This window comes from Rhinopithecus bieti, unplaced genomic scaffold (genome assembly GCF_001698545.2).
Source record: "Rhinopithecus bieti isolate Rb0 unplaced genomic scaffold, ASM169854v2 scaffold_76550, whole genome shotgun sequence".
Lineage (NCBI taxonomy): Eukaryota > Metazoa > Chordata > Mammalia > Primates > Cercopithecidae > Rhinopithecus > Rhinopithecus bieti.
The window spans coordinates 1,358,717-1,381,733 of NW_016828762.1; the positions used below are offsets into that span (position 1 = coordinate 1,358,717).

The 23,017-nt window shown below is 41.2% G+C and overlaps 1 protein-coding gene and 1 long non-coding RNA gene across 3 annotated transcripts in view; one reads left to right on the forward strand and one right to left on the reverse strand.

Annotated features, from left to right (window-relative positions):
- Window positions 1-23,017, forward strand: part of PDZRN3 (PDZ domain containing ring finger 3) — a 246,458-nt gene that overhangs the window by 207,498 nt on the left and 15,943 nt on the right. For both annotated transcript variants that reach the window (XM_017864602.1, XM_017864603.1), the window contains 2 exons: window positions 17,041-17,288; window positions 20,094-20,181. In XM_017864602.1, coding sequence (XP_017720091.1) covers window positions 17,041-17,288; window positions 20,094-20,181 — 336 coding nt within the window. The remainder of the gene's footprint in view (window positions 1-17,040; window positions 17,289-20,093; window positions 20,182-23,017) is intronic.
- Window positions 793-15,252, reverse strand: LOC108523827 (uncharacterized). Its single transcript, XR_001883905.1, has 2 exons — window positions 15,145-15,252; window positions 793-2,884 (listed from the first exon to the last, which is right to left on the reverse strand). It is a non-coding gene; the product is annotated as an uncharacterized LOC108523827 (long non-coding RNA).

The following is a 23,017-nucleotide window of genomic DNA, read 5'->3' on the forward strand; positions in this document are numbered from 1 at the left end:
ATATGGGGAGATGACTCTGTTGTCTAATAAGCCAATCTAGGGGTTGAAGGAAAAAGCCAGCATTTCTAGAGAATGCGGAGGCAGCCAGGCTTCCAAAATTGGGTCAAATAGGGTCATCGTTATGGGTTGAAGGTCTCTTGGGGGACAGTTAAAATGATGGGAATAGATCCAGAAAGGTCAACTTATGTGGACATCTTCGGAGATCATTGGCGCTACGTCATTTTTTTTTTTTTTTTTTTTTTTTTTTTCATCAAAAGCTTTATTTCCATTTGGTCCAAGGCTTGTTAGCGTCGTTAAGAAAGCTGCCTAGTGGCTGAAGGGAGAGGCTTAGGCAGAAGTCCTATTATTTTGCAAGGGGCCCTTCAGAAGTCGCTGGGCTCAGAAGGCNCCACACCCGGCTAATTTTATATTTTTAGTAGAGACGGGGTGTCTCCATGTTGGTCAGGCTGGTCTCGAACTCCTGACATCAGCTCATCGGCCCACCTGGGCCCATAATCACTCGTTAAATAGTGCTGTTTCTGGCTGAGACCGAACAGATCTGTTTCCAGGTACCAACCCAGGTCTTAATTCAACTCCCTGGAGGCTCTCTCTGTCATCTGCGAGGGACAGTTAACAGCCAGGCAAGCAGAGAACCCTCAAGTTCAACACTACCCAGTTAGCTTCTTGTCTTAGAAGAGATAAGAAAATGGGAGATGGGGCCAACTCCTCTTTCACTGGCATCCCCAACCCAACCAGAAGCTTTATGAGAACAGATCCCACCTCATCTTCCATACCACACACAAAACCACCAGCTGCATCAAAAAGCTTTATTTCCATTTGGTCCAAGGCTTGTTAGGGTCGTTAAGAAAGCTGCCTAGTGGCTGAAGGGAGAGGCTTAGGCAGAAGCCCTATTATTTTGCAAGGGGCCCTTCAGAAGTCGCTGGGCTCAGAAGGCTCTTAGTCGTGCTTGAGAGTGAACCTTTCGAAGAGATACTCGCCCAGCCCAGCCTCCGGGCTGGCCAGCCTGTTGAGGTTGGTCAGGTGGTCACCCATCTTTTTGACGTCATTTTCTTTAAAGGAACAGCAGAGAATAAGGCTTTCAGCAGAAGTATATAGGGCCAAAGCTTCCTAAAAACGATATGCAGCAGTGGCAATATGCAGTACTGTTAAGAGAAAATTCTCAGATTCAGTATTTGTTCAGCAGGATATTTATTGGACACCTCCAGTGTGCCAGGGAGGGGCGGGGCATCCCCTGGCAGGACTACAGTGGTCAAACTAACAAGGTCGTGGTCTTAGATGGAGAAAAACATCCACCAAGTTTTATCACACAGATGAAAATGCACCAGCAGCCAGCACTTGGGGTGGCCAGTGCCACGTGCAAGGGGAACAGAACAGAGGATGGGACCCAGTTACAATGGCCAGGCTGGGCTTCCTGAGTCATCTGAATATGGAGCAGTCAGCTTCAGCCAGGCAGAGGCTCCAAGACAGAAGGAGTCATGGATTTCTAGGAAAAGCATTTCACTGATAATACTTTAATGTGCATCTGCCTCCTACACTGTCTTATATCTAGAGAGGGCTGTGTTTCTAAGGGGCTGTCCCAAGTTTGACACAGATTCCTGGAGCTAAAGCAAGTGAAAACACTTAGGAAAGTATGAAAGCTCTGTGTGGATGGTGGTGTATGACTCTGCAATGCATATTTTAAAGAAGAAATATTTTGGAAAGTCATTAAAAATGTTAATCACATACCCCTCCAAACTAAAAAGCTGATGAAGGGAACATATTTTCCAATTACACATTTTAAAACATGTATGTTTATATCAACAAAAGATAGCCTATGTTAGACCCAGGTATAGTTGATATGCCCAGCCTACGATAGCAATTAGGACAAGTATATGGCCAGAATGTCCTCTGGACATACTCAGCGGATGGTACTGTTTTTCAGTGAGCTCATCTGTAAAGCACGATGAAATGAGGTCAAAGAAAAACTTAAGAGAGCTTCATACTCATGGTTTTAAACTCAACTGAGAAAAGATTTAAAGGAAAAAATCCCTGACCCAAACAAAAGCAGGAGGAAACTTAGTGTTGCCTAAAGCAACTAAAGAAAAACACCGCGTTCTCCTGGTGGCTGCTTTCTGCCGTTCCATGTGCGAGGGATCCATATTTTTGCCTCCAGCAGACTCATTTCTGTTTCTCAGACCCACACACCATTTTGCTGAAACAAAGCTGCAAATGCATTTCCACCCAGCTGGGCACACTTGCTAACTACACTGATGCATCAGAAATATAAATGTCACCCCCGTCATCTCCTTCTACCCTCTGATAACTTGACTCTTTAAAAATATGTTAACATCCTTTTTCCAGCCTTATGTTTGACATAATCAGTCATGTACATGAACTCCCCCCTCTCTCTCTGAAAAACCCCTACGTTTCCTCAAGTTCTAATTGCATTATCAAGTGTTTTGTTTGGTTCATTAATTCCTTCCCAGATGATTTGCTCCTGGTAGGTTTCTAGCAAATTCTACCCATATCTAATAAATCATCTTACAAAATGCTGCAGGTTTTTCTCCATTATAGGTATCGAGTCCACAAGCTAATTGGTGTGCCCCTGCGAAGTTTTATTCTCCTTCCTCTCACTAAAAGCTGCCCGTTTAGCTTCATTTTAAAACTCTAACAATTCGACAACAGAGAAAAGATTTCAGAACTGTGCTTTGGCCAGGTCAAGTCCCCAGAGTCATTTCAATGCTTGCTGCGCCAGAATACACCCAGGGTTATTCTGTCATCTAAACAAACTTCCTCCAGGTGAACACAGGCAAGGTGTCCATCTCTTCTGTGTCCCCTGTTGGACCTCGGAGTCAGGGAGATGAAGGATCCATTTGTCCTGAGGCAACACTACCATGTAACTAACCTGAGAACAAGAAAATGAAGTCAGGAAGTTGTAACTGCATAGCCACAGGGTAGGGAAGGATGTGGGGCCCAGTTCCTGCTTCCAGGATGTGATAGGATTGTTGGGGCAGGAGATTGAGGGGTTGTAGCTACAAAGGCTATAAAGCATTCATAGAAGACCAGATGGGGAGTGATCTGAAATAATCCAGAAGGGTGTAAGTACCAGTCTAGTGAGGTTCCTCCTATATTAAAAATCATCATTATCTAATTTCCCAGTTTCTACAGATAAGGAAATTGAGGTCCAGAAACGATCAGTGGTTTCTTTAGATGCAAGTATACTATTTTGTTTACTTTATCATTTGATTCCCAGCATTTATCAATTGACTCACCTATACATGAATCTTGTAGTGTTTTTAGCCCAGTTCATACTTCCCACAAACATGTTTAATTTTATTTCTGTTCAGTTCTCCAAAGGTATCGTGGGCCTCCTACATGTAAGTCAGGTGTTCTATGCAGCTAAGATATGGTATTACCCCACAATTCTTATTTTTTAAAATGTAATCACAAAAAGCAAGGATCAATTATTATAATATGGTCACATTTTAAAGTCCTTCTGTGCCTGTGAAGTCGAGAGGGTGAGTCATTTCATTTCCCATTTTACAGGTGATAAATATCTTAGGATGTCGTTATTCTTTTTGTGCCATTTGTAAATCACATTTATAAATCTTTGAGAAAGAAGTACACACTTAAGTTTACTTTGATTCATACAGGTTCTAAATCTTCCCAATTTCTGTATCTTCTACCGTAGATATCTCCACTGTTAGCTATTCCTGCTCATTTGCATTGGTTCTTCTTGCAAAGCCAATATTTCCAGAAATCTGCATCGATTTCTCACAGGCATTGCACATTTCAATGGAGATAGCTTGGAGATAGGTTATACATTCTACTGATAAAAGTCGTCTCTGATTGCATGGAAGGGCCTCAGCAAACTGAGAATATTTTGGCAATTCAGTAGGTACATCTGGATGCATTATTGCATATAAGCACTCTTCAATGGAATAGTCATACATATTATAAATTAAGTTTGAGCTGATAGGGAGGGTTTCTTTTTCTCTTGTAACTTTTAGTCAATACAGCAGAAGACAGGCAAATATTTTCTTCTCTAACCTAAATTTCACCAACTTGAGCAATAATTTGCAATTAAAATACAGAATTTTGACAAAGTTTAGGACAAACACAAAGTTAGTTTTTGTGTTTTAATTCTGTATGTGAACTAGATAAGCAATGAAATGGTATTTCCCCACACGTGCACACATAGGTAGCATGATTCTCCAGAATAGTTCATTTGTCGTAACTCAGTAGAATAAAATATGGACCACTGCTCCTCACTCTAAGAAAGCCTGAGCAACAAGGGCTGCCCTGCTAACTGCAGGCTTCTATTCAGTTTTCCTTATGGGGATAAATAAGAGGGAGAAGATTATGAAAATTTTCATAATGAAAATGAAGAAAATGAAAATGAAAATTTTCATAATGAAAAATAATATGAAAATTATAATGCCACTTTGAACTGTTGATGTTTCTTAACTTACGATGGAGTTACGTCTTAATAGTCAAAACTAAAAATCATCCGGGTGTGGTGGCTCATGCCTGTAATCCCAGAACTTTGGGAGGCCGCGGCAGGTAGATCACTTGAGGTCAGGAGTTCAAGACCAGTCTGGCCAACATGGTGAAACCCCGTCTCTACTAAAAATACAAAAAAAATGAGTCAGGCCTGATGGCACATGCCTGTAATCCCAGCTACTCAGGAGGCTGAGGCCCAAGAATCACTTGAACTCAGGAGGCAGAGGTTGTAGTGAGCCAAGACTGTACCACTGCACTCCAGCCTGGATGATGGAGTGAGACTGTCTCAAAAAAAAAAAAAAAAAAAAAAAAATCTAGGGAGGTTAAAATGGATATAGTTTGGATTTTTTAATATGGCTCTAAAAACAACAGGGGACAGTTCATGCGAAGAACAGTTTTAAGAGCAAGTGGGTAGAGCTTCCCCCACTGGGGCTAGGGAATGTGCATCCCATTTTGCAGAGAGTTTCTGAGATACAAGATTCAGTGGCTTTTCTAGCCACTCACAGAATAAACCATTCTTCCTTCTGCATCCAACCTCCTTGTTGGGGGAGATAATGATTCCAGAGTCTTAGGAAGCGAAGTTTCTAGAAATAAATAATACCCCAGGTTGGGGTAAGAATCGCAGGCAGTGTCCTCAACATTCACATGCACTTGTGAGGGAAGCCCCCAAGAAGGAACAGTGACTTGGGATCCAGAGCCCGTTACAGAAAGAGTGTGTCGGTATGGAGTGATCTAGTAGCAGAACAATGAAAATTCTCAAGAAGCCCAGGATCTATCTAAGTCACTTACTTTCTGGAGGGCTTATGGTGGGAGGGCTTCCCTTCCTGTCCCATGTCATCCTAATTTTTTCTGATCTCTCCTTCACACAGCAGCCAACTCCCATGATCATGTCTCTAAGGTACAAACCAAGTGGGGGGGAACCCTTAATCTTGTTGATTCTTCACCCTCCTCTTAAATCATCTCAAAATCAAAGTCTTTTTTTTATTTTTTCGTTTTTGGTGATGCAGGTACCTAAAATCTACTCTCTTGGCAAATTTCCAGTATGTAACACACTATTATTAGCCATAGTCAATACTAAAGAAATGAACAAAGCTAACTATAACAACTATAACATGATGGATATGTTAATTTGCTTGACTGTAGTAATCACTTTATTACACATATGTACAGGTGTTCCTTAACTTACGATGGAGTTACATCTTAAACCCATTTTAAGTCAAAAATGCATTTAATATTTCTAACCTACTGAACATTGTAGCTTATCCTAGCCTCCCTTATGTTCAGAACATTTACATTAGCTACAGTTGTGTAAAATCAAACGCAATAATAAAGTTATGAATATCTCATGTAATGTATTGAATACTATACTGACTGAAAAATAGAAGGGTTATGTGGATACCAAAAGTACAGTTTCTATTAAATATGTATCTCTTTCACTGTAAAGGTAAAAGATCATATCAAAATATGCTGTACACCTTAAATATAAACAATAAAAAATAAAAGTATTTTTTAAAAACAAAGTCCGATCTGAAGCCTCCAAGGGTCAGCACAGCCTGCCCTTGCCCATGCTTCCAGGCTTAACACATGATAGTCTGCACTCCACTCACGTGCACCAGCAGCCCGTCGGCTGTACCAGGTTTTCTTCTACCACAGGACCTTTGCACATGTCTTTCCCTCTCTGGAGTACTCTCTCCTCTCTTCCTCCCCACTTAAATCCTGCCATTTCTTTGGATTGGTGCTCCACACCTCCTCCTCAGGGGACCTCCCTTTGGCCAACCCCTGTCCCTCTCTCTGCCAGGTTTTCTTTCCTTCTCTCAGTAGTGGGATTCCTAGCATCCTCCTCCTTCACCAGACTGTCAACTTTCTAGGGGCAGCTTCCATTTCTAGTTTTGCTCACCACTATATTGGCAGCCCCAGGCAGTGTGCTGAGCATGGAGTCATTCGGAATCATTATTTAACCAATAAACAAATGAATGAGCCATTGAATGTACAGTGCCAAGTATAGTGTATGGTACGTAGAAAATAACTCGGAAGTGTTAACATTGCTAGAGATTCAAAGAAGCAAAAGATGATTCCTGCATCAAGTGGCTTTCGTCTTGGAAGAATATTTCAAATGCATGCCATACTCTTCAGTTTATCGCTGGTGTGGAATTATTTTTAAATGCTGTCTAGGAAATTGGAGTTAGAGTGTTGATTATGGACAAGCCAACTAATGATTACTGTTATAGGAAAACAAAAGAAAAAAATAGCCCATTCTATCAACACTCATTGGTAGTTTTATATTCATACTGGCACCAGGCTCTTTTCAACTGAGTTGTTTTGAACCACTAAAACCATGGTTTAATATAAACAGCATTTTCTTCCAAGGATCCTATCACAATCAATTTAATGAAAGTTTTTCCACATGGTCTGTAAACTGCAAGATGAACTAGTTGGCGATGCAGGAGCCAAAATTAATTTTGATCAAAGTGATACACATCATAATTTTATTTCTTTGGATAGAAAACAAAAAAAAAGAACAAAAAAAGATGCCAAACCACTCTTTGTAGGTTACACTAAAATTTTGAAACACAAATCCACAAGAGCCAGGAAATTCTATTTACAGTGAATCAACTTTAGCTTTGATTTTTCCTGGCATTCATTGGTTTGTTACCTGACTTTTGTGTTTAAGGAATTTTCATACTCTTGTAATAAGAGGAACAAATAAAGTACAGGACATTATTAAGTCCAATAAGCATTTTTCAAAAAAATAAGTTATATTGCTTGTTTTCTTGCCGCTCAGAGATTTCTGTGACTCTGAGAAATGACTGACATTACTTTTGTCCTAACTGTACTATTTTAAATGACATTCCATCCCAGGGGCTTTACACATGGCCTATAGGACATTTGTAGGACAAACACATTGAAATCTGATGAGACAAGTTAGTAAGAAATGAATAGACAGAAGAAAATCAATTTCCGGTAGGTTAGTGAATATCCACAACTAGTGTTTTCTCCATCCTGCTTGTTAAACATGATACCATTACCAAGGTGAGTTCCTGGGAAAGGTCAGTAAACTCAGCTGACTTGGTTCTCAGGGTAAAGCTCACATGCCCTTGCCATGGCATGCACCATGAACACCCTCCTTTGGCAAGTGTCCTTCTCACTGGAACATCACCTTCCACCTCCGGGCCCCACCTCTCCCTCTTGTTGATGACTGCCCCTTTTCACTACACCCTCACATCTTGGCATCATACAGTCACCGATGAACATGTCAGCTTCCTTTGCTTTACAGCTCAGGTCAGGTAACAGCACTGAACATGCATTTTGAAGTCGGGCAGACCTGGGTCACATCCCCATTTCTACTTTCATAAGCTGCACAACTTTTAGGAAGCTGCTCAGCTTCTGAAGTGGTAGAGATACCACCACCTACCTCACCAGTGACTCCTTATTCTGAAGATGGGATGAAATCATGCGTCTGAAGCATTTATTGCAATGCCCGACACAGAACAAAAACCCATATGTGGCGTTCAGTGTCACATCCTTGAAATGGCTCCCAGGATCCAGAAAAGGCTCCTCCCTTAGACATGACTGCAACATAAACTGCTTTTCATGGGTTTTCTTATGTGACTTATTCGGAGTATGGTTTTTGCTGAAATTTGGCAGCTGGAATTTTTAGGAGCCCAAACCTAGGCTGGTGTTTCCTGTAAAAGATAGCGTTTACTGAGTGTGCTATGAGCCAGGCACTCTTCTAAGCTCTTTACAAGGAATCTTTACAACCTGTTTACACATGAGGCGCAGGAAGAGGCTAGGAAATGTGTCTAAATGTGGACAGTTATAACAACAGCTGACGTTGGTCACTGTGCCAAGAGCTTTACTTTACCTACATCATTCAGGTATCACCTGTGAAGCATGTACTTAAATATTCCTCATATCCTATTGAGGACACTGAGGCACACAGAGATGGAGTAATTTACCCAATGTCACACATCTGATAAATGGCAGAGCATGGACTTAGACCCCCATGTGTCTTACCCTAGAGCCCTAGTGATGCCCACTCTCACCCAGTGTTACTGAGCCTTGCTCACCACTTTATCAATACATGGCACATTGATTCTGCAAGTCAATGAGGATAATAAATAGCTAACCTTCGTTGAGCACTCGCTGTGCACTAGGCATGAACCATAACTACTTTCTACGCAGGGCCTAATTCAGCAACAGCTCTGTGATTTGGGTCCTGCTGTTAACCCATTTTACAAAGAAGAAAACTAAGGCATCAAGAGATGAATAACCTGCTCCAGATAGCACAGCTCACAAGTGCTACAGCCTACGCTGAACCCCAGGCAAATGGACCCAAAGCTTTGCACCTTGACAATGGCCCTCATCAGATGTAGAACTCCTGCCTCCTCCTCTGCATCTTCATATCTTCATGCAGCATCCTTAAGGATCCTCTCATTTTAAATGTAAATGGCTATGGTGACACAAATATAAAACACCATTGAACACTCATTTTAACTCTGTGTGATAACAATTCCATTAATGGAGGACTCTTGCTGTCCTTTTCTCTGATGGCTAGAGGCTTGAGAGTAGAAATTTTATTGTAGCCAGCCCTCTAGACTCTGATGAAAACAGTTAACAAATTCAAGTTTATTCAAGGTATTTATGAGACCAATATGAAGTTTACACCAGGGAGAGGAAATGGCATAATAAAATGGCTTTCATAAAGGCTTTGGGCATGATGCTTGCAAAAACCTAACCACACCTTCCTTCTTCAATTTGTGGCTGTATTTGCCTTTACAGCAGGAGATAATGCCAATGGATCATTAAATGCAATAACATTGACATGTAAAAAAGAAGCATGTCATCTTCTATATTCTGAACTTAGGCCATGCGTCTCCCAATTCAAGGTGAAAGCCACCAGCATCTTAAATGAAATGTCTGCAGGTGCACAGATGCCCTCTGTATCTCTCGTTTTTGTCTGTGAAACAGTGATAGTAGTTGTACTTCCCTTGTGTGAGGATTACATGAGTAAATGTAGGTAGAGTGCATAGAATAGTGTCTGGCCCAGAGGAAGTGTTGTACCACTGATTGGGTTTATCATGATTAAAGTGTCAAAAGCTCCAGCATTTTATTTGAAGTATTATGGACACTCACATATAAAAAGGTAAGTAACGAAGCACAGAGTGGCTGATAGCGACTTTCATGGACTGTTCAACCGGGAAGTGCTCTGTGAGACACCCTTTTCAAGCCCTTTTGCTATAGAGGGAGCTGAGTCACCCAGCAGCCCCTTCTGTGTGTCCAGGGCTGAAATGCAGGAGTCTGGAGGCCAGATCATCACGTGCTGTTACTATGGTGGACTCCCAACCTAGTTACAGTCAGAAGCAGGACCACCGCCAGCCCTTACAGGCACTTCAGCATGATTTAGAGGAAGGCTTCGCTTCCTCTGGATGGATACGGCCTCTAGTCCACTGCCCTACTTGCCACCTTGCCTTTGCTCACACCTCAGCCTACACATCCCTAATCAGGGGTACTACAGTGAAGTTCTAAAAGAGATAGACAATCAGTTGTCCAAGAGAAAGAAGCCACTTTGCATGTTGTGATTTTCTGCGAGGTCTATAAACTTGGTGTTTCTTGTCTCTTTCCTCTCTGTGTCATTTTTCACTTGAAATGGCCCCACCTTGTCACCTGCAGTACAGAAACCCGAGACAGCAGGAGAGCTTGGTCAGAGCCACTTGATTATTTTGCAAACACTCCAATACCTTTCTGGACCTCATTTTTTCATTCTCCACAAAGCAGAGGATACTGTCCTTAATACTATTTTTATCCTATCAAGAAATGGTCTAGAATAAGCTTAAGAGCAAAAACACTTCTCATTAAATACGTACATATTTTTTACTGGAGAAGACACTCAAGTTCCTAAGAACTTAAGAGATGTAGAAGATAGGGAGATTTGGCTGTAGAAACAGCTTGTTGCCAAGTACTTGCCATTGGCTTTCCTATAATATCTGGAGCTGCTGCTTCAAATTATCACCTGTAAGGTGATGCAAAAATGTACATGTTAATTTTTTGATTCATACTGATTCAAATATACTGTAGTTTAATGGACATTTGGATGCCATTGCTTGAAATGAGATTTCATGTGATGATACCAAGGTTTCCAAAGGAGATATTAAGGTGGGATTGGTATCTGAAAAGAAGGTATTTTATAATATTTTGAAAGTATTTATATATTTTTTTAAATATTTACTTTTAAAAGTAAGTACATGTATGTTTTAACCTCTAAGGTACATCATCTATTTTACTAATCAGAGGCTGGTAGTCAGATGTATTCTATATTTAGGAAAACAGGAAAGGATTTTAAAATGTGAGACACGTCAGTTAGACACAAAGAAGACTTTTCTAACAAGGAAATTACCCAGGCTATACATTTATCTGTGCAGGATGCTTGAAATGGAGTAAGGAGGGGATCTGATGGTTGTAAAAATACCAAATCTAGGGAAATAACATCAGGATGCATTTAGAAAATACCATGGACAAACTCTGCTGAGGTCCCAACTAGAACCCAACACACCCATACATAGAAACTGATAGCTGTGGCAGTGCCATCTACAGATATACATCTCTGAAGTGAAATACTTTCCTCAGAAACACATTAATTTGAACACCATTCATTCCTGAAACTCACATTTCTTCTTAACTGCCATAATACCTGCATTTTAGATAAGTTGCCTTCCCTTCTCCAAGCCCTAGAGGATACTATAAATTTGAAATAAATTAAGACAGACAGGAGTTTCCTAAATGAAAAAAGATTTTTTTTTATCCAACCTAAATCAGGGCTTGAAACCTTTTACTTTTCAGTATATAGTTTATTATCGTCTATTGCTTCCAGTGGATTCTATGTTTTAATTAGTTTGAAAACATAGGTGTGATATTTTACAGAATGAAATCACTGCCCCTGTATTTAATTAAATGAACCCTATAAAAGTTGGATTTTAGCCAGGGGCATAATTTATACTAGGCTGAATTTAAAATTGCATTCATACTTTATATGAGGTCATTTGCACATGTAATAGAAATAGAGGTGACTGTGATATGCTGAACTTCAGAAACCAAATGTCCCCCATAAATAGGTATTTAGCTTCTAATTTGGAGAGAGTATAGTATGCCTTTTCCAAATACTACATTTTAAAATATCCTGAACTGCCTACAATTAAGTTGTAGAAAACTTTGGAGGCTCTCTGGGACTCTGTGTTTTGAAAGATGCTACTGTATGACAATGGTTTAACCCATGGTATTTCTAAGTAGACCGTGAAAACCAAGCCTGTCTCTGGGTTATGGGCCCGGCTAGCATTCCATCGTGTGTAGTCTCTGAGTCACTGGATGTCTTGGTAAAATGCCACCCATAATGCATTTATCTGCCCGTTTCTTAAGTAGTTCCCATGTGTTGTAGCCTCATTTTTCCTCCAAGGACTTCTTTCAGTAACATTCCATCAGCCAAGAAGGGAACTGGTCTCACTAAATAAGCTCAGTGAATTCTTGCTGAATGAGTGAATGACTGAAAGATAGACAGATGGGTTGTCAGTGAAATTTACCTCCCACATGGAAAGCTCGCCAGCTTTGTGTTAGTTCTCAGGACTGACTGTGGAAAAGACAGCTACAAGTACCTCCTAGGAAGAGCAACAGCAATGTTATTCTGGCCCAAATTGAACCAGGAAGGAATGGTTCCACGCCCTCAGCGTAATTGTCTGTCTTGTCTCGGGAGACCTTATGCTAAAGGACCTCTTTAAGGTCCCTTAGTGTCATGTCATGTTTGCATCAGTGATGTTTGCCTTGAGACTAACTGATTGGATTTTTGCCATAATTGCACCTAAGTCCCAGGGGACCAGCCAGAGCCTTAGGTGAATAATTTAAGCATTTAATTTATAATAAAGATAAAGTTTGCAATCAGCATTTCTTGTTCCAAAATATTCCATTTACTTGGTTTTAAAGCTGCATAAACTGTTTTAAAGGCAATCTGCTCAATTGGGCGAGGTAATGATATTGAATTTGACCCGGCCAAACGTCACTGGGTGAGCATCCCGTCTATAATCACAGCCATCATCACTGCCGTTTTGTGTAATGTAGATGCAATGCTAATCCTGAGAATAAAAGTTGTCATTCTCGGTTGGCTGACGGCGTGCACCGGAGTCATCACCTCGCTATGTCTCTCAGTGATGTGATTCCAAGATGACAGTGTAATAAGTGTTATGTGCACAAGGTAATTCAAAACAAATTTGGCTGCAAAAATGGATCGTCTAGGATAGTAAACTCCCGCCTTGTCTCATCTTCTTTTAAGAGAATGTAATGATCCCTAAAATACCTTGTCAAGAAGCTCATGTGGCAGGGGTCAAGTCCTGTAAAATTTATCTGTTGCACCCCCCTCCTCCTCCCAGAATCCCAACTCAAGGACTGAAAATATCAGTGTGCATATTGGTACCCAAGGAACACACAAATAGGCAGACAGCTTCTGGGAAGCTAAGAAGCCTTTTGGCATACGAATGTCTCTTAACACCTCACTAGGCTGGGTTTCGCTTCTTTGATTATAGATTGTTTCCTCATGGGAAAATGTGTCTCTTCTACTATAGGATCCCCACAAGCACTGGAGTCTTAGTAAATTCTTATTAGTGGCATTTAGGCATTACAAGTAAGTTATCTCATCTAAACTTTATATTACCCTAAGAAGCATGATGCTATATTTATTTTGTAGATGAGGAAACTGGAAAGAACAGTTAAATTGCCCAAAGCCCACAGCCAGGATTCCAACGCTGGCTTCATCCCACAATTGCCGTCCCTGCACACTCCACCTCTGAACTGTAAAAAGAGGAGGAGGTCACCTGGCTTGTGGAGGGGCTTATTTGAGCTGTATTTGATCGAAAACTGCATGGGCTACTAAATTTGTTTTCTTGGGCACAGTTGTCAGAAATGCCTTTCTGTGGAACCCAGCCGTAGGCAGGGGGGACATTCTTGTGTGGGATGACAGGGCATTTCTCAGTCACCCCAAAGTCCCAGTTCTCCCTTTGGGGCTGCTACAGCTCTTCCCTCTATAACCTGGGCAGTATGGATGTGGTTGTATCAGTGCTGTTTAATAGTACCAAAAGCTGGATGGATTCAGAATAGCTTTCCTGCTTTTTGTAATTGAGTGTGTCTCAACACAGAGGAGCTCTTTGTAGCCAAGAATGCTTTTAGCTTTAGGCTGATCCAAGCAGGTCCTTCATGCATCATTTTCTTGGTACCATTTAAACATCCACTCAATGGTACTAGCATTTGGTTTATAAAATCTATCCAAGTAAAGCAATAGTTGCTATCACCTTGCTATAAAAATGAAATAAGATGTACTCCTAATCAGAGAAGGCTTTTCACTAATTATTTTTACCCACGTAGAAGACTGTCTCTAAGAATGAATGAGAAAATATTTGTGCCTAATTTTACAATATAGCTATGTGATATTTACACCTTTTAGGATGTTTTGGACTGTAGGTAGTTAAGATCCAAGTCAAATGACCTAAAGTGTAAGAAATGTATTATTGAATATAACAAGAAGTTTGGGGATAAGAGGTTCTAAACTTGGTTAAGTCACTTACTCAGTGATATTATTGGGACCACAATTCTCTCATTTTTCTACTCTGCCATCCTCAGTGTGTTAAGCTGGCCTCTGAAGCCAGTTCCCCACAGGGTCCCAAGATGCTGCCACAAGTCCAAGGAAGCATGCAGATGACTTGCCTAGGGGCAGAAAATGGCCCTCTCCTGTCTCATGTCTTAGTTTAAGGATGAACAAAACCTCAGAGCTCCCTAGCAGTTCTCCCATCCCATCCAGCCAGCCAGAATTATACTGTATACCCATGCCTAAATCCATCATGAGGCAAAAGGACCAAGACCACCATGATAGGCGGGAGCCCATCAAAATCCACACCTCAAATCTCCCCGAGAAGGAAAGATATAGGATCTGGTAGAAAAGAAAGAGTTCTTTTAGCAGAGAGGAAGCATTGGGGTGAGGATGGTTGCATGCTGCGCAGGCAGCTGACATTGTCTCCTGTAGTGTTTGTAAGAATTATGTGTCTCTAAAAAGTGTAGACCCACAGGTTCCTTTCTGGACACAACTGGAAGATTCCTGGATTCTAATTCCCCATCCTCTCCTCACTTAGCTTAGTGTTCCTCTTTACAAGAATAGGAAGTTATAAAGGAAAAAGATACCATAGTAAGAAAATCCCATTCTTATTCCTTTTTGGCAAAAGGCCTATATAGTATTAAATAGAGGAAGAACAAATTTGACACATCTTGTAGCACCCACTGGAAAATCCTAATGTCTGAATTCATTGTGGGTATAACTAACACTGGGGCAAGCCATCCCCAGGGAATACAAAGGGCAGAAGACCAGTGTGACTGGGTGGTATTGAACACACCCACACCTCCTAGGGTGCTATCTGTTGTATTAATTTATTCTCAGGAACAAATTTACTGTAGCATTATAAATTCCTGTACTATGTGACTCTTGGTGTCACACATTTAGTGAAAGATATGGCTCAAATAGTTCGGCCCCAGCATGAATTCCACAGGACCCCACGTTGTTTTTCATCCCCATCTATACCCCATTCCCTCCCATGCCAAGCCTTCAGCATTCGAAGGTCTAAGCAGGGAAGCACTCACCAAGGTCACTTGGGGTGGAAAGCTAGAAAGAATTCTTTCTTGTCCTTTCATTCTTCTCTCAAAGGGAGAAACATGGCAACAGTTGTAGTGTTAAACCCTGCTTTCCAAGTCCTCCAGGATGGGGAATTTAAAAGTTCGGTGGTTCAGACAGTTCCTTATTTACTGGTGCACTCAAGTCATTTTGTGACCCAGAGTTCTTTTCTGCCGAACTCCCTCATGATGTAAATAAATTACTTAAGTGGATTGAATCCAAATCATTAATAACCTCCACTGGCATGATTCATTTGGGCTTCATTACAAGGAAAGAATTCAACATCTATTTCTCAACCCAACAGTTGTTTACAACGCACTTCAGCCTAAGAGTTGTTGTCCCTACAGGGCCAGAGTGAAAGGGTTTGGGGGAAAAAAAGAGAAAAACAGCTTTACAATCAATACTTATGTTCTGCCTGGACAGAGGGAAATTGAAGTGCTCTGAGGATAGACCTAATTGTCAGCATGCTTTGAAGTCCAAGATACTAAGGGAGGAAAATGTATGTATGCCAGATAGGAAAAGGCTGTGGTCCAGTGTTCATTTTGACATTTATACATACATGCTAAAAACACGCACATTGCAAGAATGGACTATTAATGTAAGAGATTTAAACTCAGGGATTGCTATGTGGAGTGACTTGAGTGGGTCAGTGTTCTCCAGAAAAGCTTTGAGAAGCTGAGCAACTTCTGCAGTCCTGTGGAATATGATTCCTATACCATCATTTTACATTTGCTTTTTAAAAGCCCACCAAACCTCTTGAGGAATACTATAATATTAACATATTGTGGAGCCTGATGCATTTTATGCAGTCCAGTCATAAGATGTTACCAGACTTTCTGCACATAACTACCTGAACATAGTTCCTTTGTTTTATGGGGGAAGGGAAAAGAGAGGATAAATTAAGTCATTGGACTTCCATCTAACTTGGAATGACTTTGATGTTTAGAAATAAGACTCCGATTTCTATTTCATCTTAGGTAAGCTGTTCTAAAGATAGCCAGGTTGGGTGAGTTTTGATTGTACCATTGGGGAGAATCCTGGACACAGCATCCAACATTCTGACCCAGCATGAACTAGTAAGGTCCTCTCATGAGGTCTGAGGCTGTAGGGAGGGAGATGATCTTACTTTCAGTCCTGCCAACTTCACAGGACTATGATGAGAGAACTGTTGAGAGGTATCTTCATTTAAGCCATGCAACAGACAGTAGTCACTCAATAAGTGCAGGCTTTGAGGATGCAGTAATAGCAAAACACTGCACACAGTGGGAAACAAAACAGCAATTAAGCCAGCGGTCACTTCCCCCCAAACGTTGGCCATTTGAGTTCTTTCTCCATAATACTTGCCATATGCCCCTATGACCTGAACTGTCATTTACTTAATATTGTCAATGGACTTTTTAAAGAGCGAAAGGATTAATTTTAAGAGGAAACTTCATATTACTTCTGTGACGGGAAGGCTGGTATCATCTGACACAAACTGGAAAAATACACACTATTAAAACGTAACAATGTAATGAATTTCCAGTTAGCTATTATTGCCTGATAAAGGCTCGGAGCCTGAGGCTGGCCTTTTCTTTCACAGGCAAGATTAGCAAGTGATGAAATTGTGTTAAAGACATTCCACGGGGAAGCCAAACTTTCCCGCTGTGAGATTTATTATTTCATGCCAGATCTGAATACTTCCAAACTCACTCTCTTTCCACCAGGCATTCTTTGGGAAACCTAAACATTAGAGAAGTGAAGTTCTCTGACCCCATCGCCTGCTTCTTTTAGCTGCTTACACATGAAAGGAGCCAATCCATGTATCTGTCCTTCCATTTTCTGCTTCATTCTAATCTTGTCCCACCCTAAATATTTTTCCACAGGTCAACGGCAAAGACTTGTCCAGAGCAACTCATGACCAGGCTGTGGAAGCTTTCAAGACAGCCAAGGAGCCCATAGTGGTGCAGGTGTTGAGAAGAACACCAAGGACCAAAATGTTTACACCTCCATCAGAGTCGCAGCTGGTGGACACGGGAACCCAAACCGACATCACCTTTGAACATATCATGGCCCTCACTAAGATGTCCTCTCCCAGCCCGCCCGTGCTGGATCCCTATCTCTTGCCAGAGGAGTAAGTAACCTAATCTTGAACCCCTAACGCGTTAAGTAAAGAAGTATTTCCAAGTTGTTTTTTTTACTCTTCCATGTGGCAAAAAAAAATTAATGCACCCTATAATTTTCCTCCAAGTTGCCCGTATTTAATTTTATTGTTTATAGAGGCAATAAATCGAATCCTGCTCAAAACCGCTCTGACATATTAATTACTTTATTATAACGCTGGAGCGGACTTATTCAAATTATATCCTAAGAACAGAATTACTTACAAATGTTGTAAAAGTTGTTTCAGAATAAAATTTAATCACCCCAAATGGTAATTTGAAGATCCTACAGTTATTACTAGAGGGAATGCTGATCATTCTTTTAAATAGACAACAAAGTAAGTTGTGTGTGTCAAGAGAGCCCTGGAGGTTGTGCCTTCTGCTTTCTTGGGTCTCATTTCAAGCCTGGATCCATGTAATAAGCCCGCACATGCCTCATCTAAGTACTGCATCAACCAATTAAATAACAGCTGCAACTCAGCACGCCACATGGATTTCTTTACACATACCTCTTCTCCCAACTTATTTCTGCCAGCAACAAAATTCCTTCAGAGGCTTCAAGTCAGACAAACCTGATGCTCAAAGTGATTTCTAGTTGTGGAACTTGGGTAACCTACTTTGTTTTGTGGGGCTGTATTTTTCCTATATTAAAATGGGGATAACAGTATCAATCTCTTATGATCGTTGAAGGATTAAATGAAACAGTATGTGGGAAGTTCACACGGGGCATATGGTAAGCACTTGGTAAATGATAGCAGTGATCCCCGTTAATTTAGTGGGTGAGGTAAAATATTCAGGAAAAAATGAAGAGCAAGACACTTTCTGTGATAGACTGCTGGCCTCCAAGGCGTCCAGTTCGACATAGCTTTTAACATAGCTTTTCGTGTGTGACTTCGCACATCTGAGGACACAGCCTCTCCAGCTGACGTTAGGGTCGCCCCTGTGTTTTCCCATCTCAGCTCCATCTCAGATCAGATCATTTATTTCAAAGGGCATTTTCACCACTTACAGGAAAATCCACTGGGTAATACCTGTTGGATTCCTAGTAGTAAGTCAGTAGCTGGAGTGAGCACTTGTTTCCTGTGGTTCTGTCAAGTTCCAAATAAAGGCTTGCCCTTCATTCCTTGGTTTTAGTGGCTAGCTGTCACTGGAACCCAGGGCTAATTCCCTAGGCTTGACAGAGTAGGTTTGGCGGCAGCTGGTAGCATAAAGACAGAGGACAGGGCATCCGTCTCACATTCACTCAGTGTGCACATGTGCAAAGCACTATTATCTCCTTTATTTCTCATGACTGTCCGTTTATACAGATGAGGAACTGCAAACTCACCAGGTTCCACTGAGCTGATGGAAAGGCAGGTCAGTCAGACCCCGACTCTCAGCTCTGAACCACAGTACCCTGTAGTGGCCCATTCGATCCTCTGGAACAACTGGCTGATTCACTGAGTATGATTATCCAAACCATTTATCTGACGTTATAGACCAAACTGCCTCACATTATTGATGAGGCCTTTAAGGCTACTTCTGACTCTCAAATGTTGACCTGTCACAGTGACGGGCCTTTTAGAAGCTAAACCTGTAATTTCCTCTTAAGTCTAGTTAACATGACATGACTTATACCCTGGAGGCAACTTGAGAAATGTCAGAAGAGTCCAGAGGTCAGGCCTCTTCAAGTTCTGGCTAGGTCAGACAACAGCAAGAGCATGCATCGGGACTGAATGGGGAATGTTAAGTTGATGCGTGAAAGCCCGGACCTTCCAACAGTATCCTCAGTACTAAAAGCCCTTTAAGTGCAGGCAGTATATTTGCCTGATGGGTCCAGAAAATTGAAAGCCAGCCCTTGTTTGAATGGCCACTCATGTCTGATCTGTTGTTTCAAAACTAAGTAACTAGGTCCCATTGATTGCTGTGTGCTATGACCTTTGAGAACGTGAAGGTTTGGGTCCCCAGCCAACAATCAGAGGCTGAAGCTTTGCATCTGGCACCATGGACTGTTAAGCTCCTTTCAAAGCCACTGATCGAGTATGTTATGACTCCCACTGCCTTTGCTCCTTGAGGTTCCTTTAATGACGCTTCCAAAGATGTCATGAGTTCTGTGGATTGTGTTTTGCATATGTTGTCCTAGGGAAACACAAGCTTCCAGTCTCCTAGCAGAATGAATATGTGTATGTATTCATTATATGTAAACATATACACACATATGCATTTATGCCTACATGTTTGCACATACGTTTCAACCATGTAAGTGCATACTGCATTGTGATATCAAACATATTTTTGTGGGTAACATTAAAAAAGACACTGTCCTAGGTAACAGCGCAAGAGTTTCAGTCTCAGCCTTTTGAACTGGTCTCAGAGGCCAGCACATATCTTAGACTGTTGCCTGGGCTCGAGCCTAGTTTTCTGCAGAGATAAAATCTAACAATGAAGCAATAAGCAGTAAAATACTGTCCAGTTTCCTGCGTACAGATGGAGTTAGAAATTAGTCACGTTGAATCACATGATTGGCAGGCTCCGGGATGGGCTCTGCAAACAACAAAGTCCATCAGGCTGGTACTTTGCATCTTAAGTCCTTCAGGAGGAAATGGACTAAAGGCAAATGGTAAAATTAGGATGATGGAGGTCCTGACTGTGCTGAGAGCTCCATCCAGAGGGAAGTGAGTCATGAAAGGGCCTACACCCTGGGAACTGTTACTGTGCCACTGGCCTGACAATGGGTGTAAGAGAAACAGATCCTGACACTGGAAACAGGGCTGTAATGATGTTGCATCTCTTTTCAGGCATCCCTCAGCCCATGAATACTACGATCCAAATGACTACATTGGAGACATCCATCAGGAGATGGACAGGGAGGAGCTGGAGCTGGAGGTATGAAGAACATCCTTGTCTCATTTTAGGAGTCATTATTAAGAACACAGAATGCCTACTAAGTTCTCTATAAACATAAATTAGTTTACAGATGCCAATGAAAAAATAACAAAAGCAGAACCAGTTTTACTCATGCCCTTTGAAAGGCACAACTGAGATTCTTCTTCCCTCCTTGGAAACAGAGCTTAATAATCAAGTCCCAAAAGCAGAAATGTAAGGTTTTTTTTTTTTTTTTTTTGAATCACTTAAAAGATAGGACAGTAAATCCTGTTGTCAACCTTTGAATCCACATAATCCATACATTCTTGTAACTAACACAAGCCTCCTCACCTTCCTCCTTTTTATGTCATCACCACTCTTTACTCAAAGGCAAATGGCTCAAGAGTAGGTGGATAAATTACTTTAGTGAATGCCAGCCTGCCCTAACAAAAGGGTTTGTTCACTGCTTCACTTGCTTCAAGCTTGCTAACATTGATATAGAAGAAATTAAACAAATCCGTAACTCTTCTTAAGTGTTGCTTGAGGCCACACAGGAGTAAAGATTCAAGATGCTACATAATGTCAAGTAGGTCTTTGTTAAGGTTTAAAATATTTAGAGGACACCAGGTTGCCAACAGAGTTCTACTTCCCATTTTCCTTTTAATAAGGGTGATAGAAAATACAGGAAACACTAACTTGTATAATATATTTATATTTTGGGGAAACACTTTTATATTTCAATGGGGTTTCAAAAAATATAAGAGCATTTTGAAAGCTGATCTTACGGAATAAAGTAAAAAGACACCTGATGTTGACAGGCAAGCCCTTGAGTACCATCAAAAGGTCACCCAGGAAAAAAAATCGAACATTTTATCCAATTTCATGGCTAACTGTTGTGTAATCTATGCTGTCCTACCAGTACTTCTGAAGCTGAACTGTTTAGTGGCAGTAGGTTCTGTGCAAGGACAGAAGCAGTCGAATAGTAGAAAACAGCTGTGTTCCTCTACTTAAAGTTACCAAGAGTTCTTATTCCAAAACAGAAGTTACAAATCAATAAATGTGGGCAAACGATGACTTAACTGACGGTTAGCCAGATATAGTCAAATCAAAGGACTTGTCGCCAGTGGCATGACTGACTCAATGCAAGTTTTTAAAACTTTAAAATTTTCCCTAAATGCACCTGTTCTAAACAGGAATGGCCACTATAAAATGTTGACTGTTTCTGCTTGCTGTCAACCACTTACCGAAGCGCTTGCCTTTAACGATTGCTCCAGGAAATGAAGTTTTGTCATTTTCAAAAATCAGGATTCTGCCTCTTATTTAGTGTCCTTTCACCCCAGCTTCAGGGATGTTTGGTGAAGCAGCCATGACTCCTTCAGGACACTTTTCCTTAATTTGTTAATGTATGTTCCTTCCAAAGGGGGTTCATAAGGAAATACATTTGAGAAATGCCAGATTGAAGAAAACTAAACAGATTTCTTGGAGGACTTCTGAGAATCTTGACTATCTAACTGGCATTGGTAAATCCCCTGGGGGATTGGGCAGAATTTCCCCCACCTCTCTGGCCAAGTACCTGTTTATATTTCCTCAGTCTACAGTTCTCTGGAACACTGCTGGAGAAACACTGCTCTCCAAACAGAGGGCTATTTAATCATCTTTATGGGACGACACTGCTTTTTGATGATGTCATTGTGGCAAAGTAGAGTTCTTTTAAAAAGCTGTCAAGTGTTTCCGAAGCTAGAGTTATGAAGTAGTAGAGACTTTGCAGTCTTTGGTATTTAGTTAAACTTGACTTTATAGCAGTGGGTTCTTTAGCTCTTTTTTTAGTTTCTAATACCTTTGAGAATCTGATGGAACCTACAGCCCCTCTCTGGAAAAACTCTCCTGCCTGCAAGAGCTTACATATGGTTTCAGGAGATTCACGAGCCCCCACAGTATCTGGCCAATTTGGGCCATTCTGTCTTACAGTTTTTTTGTTATATCTGAGTATCACCAGAACTCTTATGTGCTTTCTATTTCTCTTTAACTCGACTCAACTTATTTAAACTATGGTAATTTTATTTTAAAGGAAACGCTATACCACTGCCTCAAGCAGAAAGTCAGCATCCATTGTCTTAAATAGAAAATCCCATACAATTAAATACAGTGGACACAAGCCAGTGTTATTAAATCCTGGTGCTCAATAAGGGTGCCTGCTGAGGGTTGGGAGCCTGGGGCCACTACATCCTGCCTTTTCTCTAAGGAGATTAGCTAGTATTAAAGAAGTGTTAAGACTAGCCTGAACTGAGTCTTTCTCCCCAAAGCCTGAAGCACCTGAGAGCATCCTGCTTTTAAAGCACGAAGGAGCCACTCAGAAACTGTTCCCTAGAACCCTGTTGTTTAAAGTGTGGTAGGAGGACCAGCAGCCTGGCTGGTCAAAGTAGAGTTCTCACCTAGGAGATGTGGGAACTGCAGAAACTTGGCCCCCCAGATCTTCAGAATCAGAACCTGCACTTTAACAAGGTCCCTAGGTACCTCGGTGCCCGTTACCCTGACCTACAGGCCACAGGCCCAGATAAAGAAGCCCAAGCTATCATTTCCTCTTGTTCTCTTGAGTCACGCCAGTGAGGCTTTGGTGGTGCCTTTCACTCACTGCAGTGTAGAGATGTGCCCCCGAGTCACAAATATTGCCCACACTGTCCATGCAGAGTAAAATTATCAGGGCCTAGGAATGACTGAACCCCTCGTAGGCATGTGACACTGTATTCCTAAGACTGCTTCTCTCTTTTCATGAATAAAAGCAGACATAAGGCAGGTGTTTAGAAAACTAGCCTGGGATTAATATTTTAAGCTAGACCTTGGATGTCATCAGACTTTA